The sequence below is a fragment of the Myotis brandtii genome, unplaced genomic scaffold (genome assembly GCF_000412655.1).
Source record: "Myotis brandtii unplaced genomic scaffold, ASM41265v1 scaffold50, whole genome shotgun sequence".
Lineage (NCBI taxonomy): Eukaryota > Metazoa > Chordata > Mammalia > Chiroptera > Vespertilionidae > Myotis > Myotis brandtii.
In genome coordinates this window covers 236,789-242,121 of record NW_005369061.1, presented here as the reverse complement: position 1 = coordinate 242,121, position 5,333 = coordinate 236,789, and the positions used below count along the sequence as shown (strand labels likewise).

Sequence of the window (5,333 nt, the reverse complement as noted above, 5' to 3'; positions counted from 1 at the left end):
TGCTCTGACCAAAAATGAAAATGAGCTTTGTCTTGGTGCAAGTCACCTTGAAGCTATACAGAAAGCTTTAAACTTTAAATTTGGAACCCAAAATCCACACTCCGGTTAACTCTTTTATATCCCCAGTATTTAATGATTATAAGATATGGTCTGGTCCAGCTAGTTCAATGATAGGAACTTGTGAGGATTTTAAAAGCTCATCTGTCTCAGTTGGTATTACATAGAAAGTCATTTTGTTCTGTGACTGTGGACTACTCTAACCATACCCAATCATTCTTCAAACATGTAACTCTAATTAGAAGAGAAAGTAGGTGACTATATACAGTATAGGGTGAAAAGTACACCCATCCATCCTGTCTTCAAAAATTAACTCAAAATGCATATTCTTTAATTATTCATAGCAGAGGACACTGATGTGATTAAAATAAAAAACATAAGCACACACACAATTTGAGACTGATGCCTAATTAAAGAGAGTCGGCTTTATGAATAGGAAATTAAAAACCACAAGCATTAGTCTGTCTGTATGGGGAAATTACCTTTTTCGGTGTATTTGTGAAATAAATCATTTGAATGATATTCTTGTTATCCTATCACTTAGCTATATTAGAAATAGATTTTTGTTATTTTGACTCTGTAAAATTTTAAGACTTACTTTCTCCTGCTTAGAAAAGTGAAGTTTATTTTCTTTTCCTCACTTTAAACCATCCAGGGGATGTTTTTGTGCTATTGATAATTGAGACATATATTTAGGAAAATATACAGATTTTAACTATTATTTAAATATTTTATAATTTACTTGACTCCCATGTTTTTTTGTCACACTATATATCTTTAATTAAAGATATCTACTTAGATTTTAATAGATTAGCATATACATTTTTTTGGTATCTTTGTGAAAAGCATTATATTGGGGGATGGTGCAGATTACTTGTAGAGGATTGTGTGTATATCTACAATTTCTTCAATCTTTAGAATGTAGTTTATCAGACATAAAGTTTGCTTAATTTTTAAAAGTTATTTATAGAATTATTTGTAGAATATAATAGAGTTAACTTAGAGATTTACATTTTAGTGTCTATAGACTCTTGTTTATAATATTTATAATATACTTAGCAGCTACTTTAAATCTTACACAAGGAATGATATATGATGCTGAAGTCAAGTATAGTAATTGATTTGAATGAAAACCATACATACCTTTCAAATAAAATTGGGTTGATATGCAAAGTTGGTTTGACAAAGAGTGGCAATGGTACTTTTAAAACTTTAAATAGAGTAAGGAAAATCTAATAATTGAATTTTATCACTCTCGGACATTGCAAGTATATCATTGTTCTATAAGTACCATATTTGGTTTGACCATTTTAATATTTCTAAAAAGTGTTGCAAGAATTGTTGAACAAAGAAAAAAACAGCATTTAGTAGAGAATCTTGGAATGTTGTTTTAATTGAAAATATGTAATTAAAATAGCATGTTTCAGTTATTTAGAATATTTAGTTACTCATTTTATTTCAGTAGAATACAAATGTCTTGAGGGCATTTTGTGTTTGTTTCTTCATGGAGGTATTCCCTAGTCTAGTGTATAGACCGTTTGGCACATAGTTGACACGCAAGAAAGTTGTTGCTGAATGAATTGCCTGAACTGGGCCCCTTTTTGTAACTTTCCCAAAGTGGAGAGGTGAGAGGGGAAGTCTTCAAATTATTTTTGGCATGCAACCCAGAAAGTAAATTGTTAATACTTTAAACTATGGAGGAGGGATATGTAAGGTGGAGTTAGAATGTTAGAATATGTAATTAGTTTTGGGGGTTTTTTTTTGTATCATTGTGTCATCCAAGGTCTGGCACTGGTACTGGGGAGTAGAAGGATAGTCTGTAAGGCAGTGGTTCCCTAAACAAGATTCCCTAAACAGTTCACTCTTTAGCAGTGAGTTCCAAGTGGTTTCAAACACTGTTCTACAGCTTACTGCTCTCCAAAGAAGGAACATTTGTTGAGCAGGTGCTATAAAGCAGTTGTTTTGCTGGAGATGTTTCATGTGTATTATTTTACTTAATTCTTATAGCAACCATGGGAAGCAGGTAGCATTAATCCCCATTTACAGATGAGAGAGAAACTAGGGTTCAATGAATGTAAAGGCAGTAACTTTCCTGGTCATGTTTTTAGTGAGACGGGTCTGGCAGACAATGTTCTTACCCACATTTGGCTGGTTCCATAGCCTGTGCTATTGCCACGATACCAATGGCATTCTCCTGTGTGTCTGGAAGAGTGCTAATTATATTAGTTTTTAATTAGTCGCTTTCCATAGTCTATTTAAGTATTTAATCACTGTCTTTAATGGCTAAGTTCTGTCTGCTGATGAACAGATTCTGTGTAGTTTTCATTGTTTGATCTCCTCTGAGACATACCATACGTTTAGTTTTCTTTCAAGCATGTAGAAATAAATGTTATTTATCAACTCCCTTTAGGATTTTTGTAGGTCAGGTCATTTCAACAACAAAAAGGCAGAAGCAAGAAAATCCAGTTTTAAGTACAAAGAGAAAAATGTTTAATCTCTACTCATAGTGATGACTTGAACTATTACATGAGGGAGAGATGTATAAATAGGACTTCAGTCTATTTTTGCCTTTAGCTTTCACCATAAAAGGAGTGTTTCTGTATTTATAAGTTTGACCAGATTGTAAATGGGTTCACTTAAAAGTAGAAACATAGCCCTAACTGGTTTGGTTCGGTGGATAGAGCGTCGGTCTGCGGACTGAAAGGTCCTAGGTTCGATTCCGGTCAAGGGCATGTACCTGGGTTGCGGGCACATCCCCAATAGGGGGTGTGCAGGAGGCAGCTGATCAATGTTTCTCTTTCATTGATGTTTCTAACTTTCTATCCCTCTCCCTTCCTCTCTGTAAAAAATCAATAAAATATATTTTTTTAAAAAGTAGAAACATAAAAAAGTAAAAATGTTTCTTTTATAGGAGCAGTCTTGTCTCCCTCCCTGTCAGTTTATTTTCTAATGGCCCAATCAGGAACCTTGGGCCCAGAGAGAGAGCTGCTTTTACAGTGATGCAATGGAGGACTAGTCTTTCATGTGCTGTATTGTTTTTCCCTGAAAGCAGCTCAGTGTATCAGGTTCCTCCTCCCACCCCTCAACCCCAGTCTTTTCAGCTGTGGCTTTTCTCTTGAAAACGTGAATTTAGTGTATTGTGAACACATCCCGTTTCAAATTAGACTCCTTATCTTAAAAAAGCATGAAAGTTATTAGCCTAACTAATGTATTCAACAAATATTTATTTACACAAGGCACACTTTCTACAAAATTAACACATTATGAAATACATGTTTTAGGTTGAACTATATGAAATTGCCATTTTGTAGGTCAAAAAAAGATTGAATATTGGCAAATACACATTGTTTGACCTAATACATGAATTTAGAATTCTCTGAATAAGACGTCTCCTGAAAATATTAATTTATATTGTGTTATCCAACTACTTTTTTAATGATGGGAAAAAACTTTAAGATATTTGAAGTTAATTAGAATTGTAAAAACTGTTTAAAATTTGTTAAATTGATAATATTTTCTTTCCATTTGTTTTTGTTGATCTACTTATAACAACTGATAGAGTTGTTTTCTAGGTATCAAGAGAGATACTGTATTTATGAAAGATATAAAAATAATTTTAAATTCTCACTTGAGGATATGCTTACTGATTTTAGAGAGAGGGGAGGAAGAGAGGGAGGGAGGGAGGGAGGGAGGGAATGAAGGGGAGAGAGAGAAAAAAAATCAATGTGAGAGAGAACATTGATTGGTTCCTTCCACTCATGCCCTGACCAGACCAGGGATAGAACCCACAATGTAGGTATGTGTCCTAACTGGAAATCGAACCACAACCTTTCGATATATGGGATGATGCTCCAACCAACTGAGCCACATGGGCCAAGGCTGAAAGATATAACATTTTTAAATACATGGTGTCTTCTGTGTTGGTTTTTTTTTTTTAATTTTTTTTTTAGAGATATGTGACTTGGTTGTCTTTTCAAAGGTTCGTGCTTTCTGGAAATCTGCATGGTGGCTCAGTGGTAGCAAGCTATCCTTTTGATGATTCTCCAGAACATAAGGCCACTGGAATCTATAGCAAAACCTCAGATGATGAAGTATTTAAATACCTGGCAAAAGCCTACGCCTCAAACCACCCCATCATGAAAACAGGGGCACCTCACTGCCCCGGAGAGGAAGATGAGACTTTCACAGACGGGATCACGAATGGTGCACACTGGTATGACGTAGAAGGTATGTGAAGCACTGAATTTGCTACATTTTTTCCCATTGTTCGTTTAGCTTCCTTTAGTATACTCTGAGTGGAAACGAGGAAACTTTGAAAAATTCTAATTTTCTAAACTCTTTTTTTTATTTTGAAATTTTCAAACTCACAGTCAAATCAAAAGAAAACTGCATGAGTACCCCTATATCCTTCATTTAAATTCACTGTTATCTTACCCCAGATGTTCCAGCCTGCTCTCTCCCTCCCTCCCTCCCTCCTTCACCTTTATTCTCTTTTGTCAAACTTTCCAAAAGTAGTTGCAGATTTCATGACACTACACCTGTACGTACCTCAGCATGTAGTTCCTAAGTATAGGGACATTCTCTTGTATAACCAAATACCATTACTATAACTGAGAAATCAGCAATAATTCAATACTATCATTCCACATGGTGTCCATAACTCAAATTTCTTCTGTTATCCCCAAAATATTCTTTATAGCTCCTTTTCCTGCAAATTAGACCCAGTCAGGGTTCAAAAACTGCACTTGGCTCTTGTGGTGGTTTTTTTTTAGTTTCCCCAATCTAAAACAGTCATATCAACCCTCTCTTTTCTTAATAAGGGTAAATCCTTTGAAGAGCCTAGGCCAGTTGTCCTACAGAACCATATTCTAGATTTGTCCTTTTCTTTATGATAAGATTCAGGTCAGACTTTCCAGTAAGGCCATTATATAGATCATGTCATATTAGGAGGCACCTCAGGTCAGGCTGCCAATGGCCAAGTTGGACAGCTTGGTTAGTGGTGATGACCACCAGTTCTCTCCATCTACACTAATAAAAGAGAAACATGGTAATTAGCGTACGACCGCTACCCTTCCCATTGGCTAATCAGCATATCCTTATGCAAATTAACTGTCAGCCAAGATGGCGGCCGGCAGCCATGCACTGAAGCGAACAGGGAGGCTTGCTTGCTCCAGTGACTGGCGAACTCCAACGTTCCCCGCCTAACTTGCCGGCCTCTCAGCTGCAACTCTAAGCAACTATGTTGCAAATATAGAAGCTAAACAAAACCCCAGAAA

General features: G+C 35.8%; 1 protein-coding gene across 1 annotated transcript in view; it reads left to right on the top strand.

Moving 5' to 3' along the window:
* Window positions 1–4,021: 4,021 nt before the first annotated feature.
* CPD (carboxypeptidase D) overlaps window positions 4,022–5,333 on the top strand; it is a 44,638-nt gene continuing 43,326 nt past the window's right edge. The window contains exon 1 of the mRNA XM_014548232.1: window positions 4,022–4,284. Within this exon, the coding sequence (XP_014403718.1) occupies window positions 4,194–4,284 (91 nt within the window). The 5' untranslated portion in view covers window positions 4,022–4,193. The remainder of the gene's footprint in view (window positions 4,285–5,333) is intronic.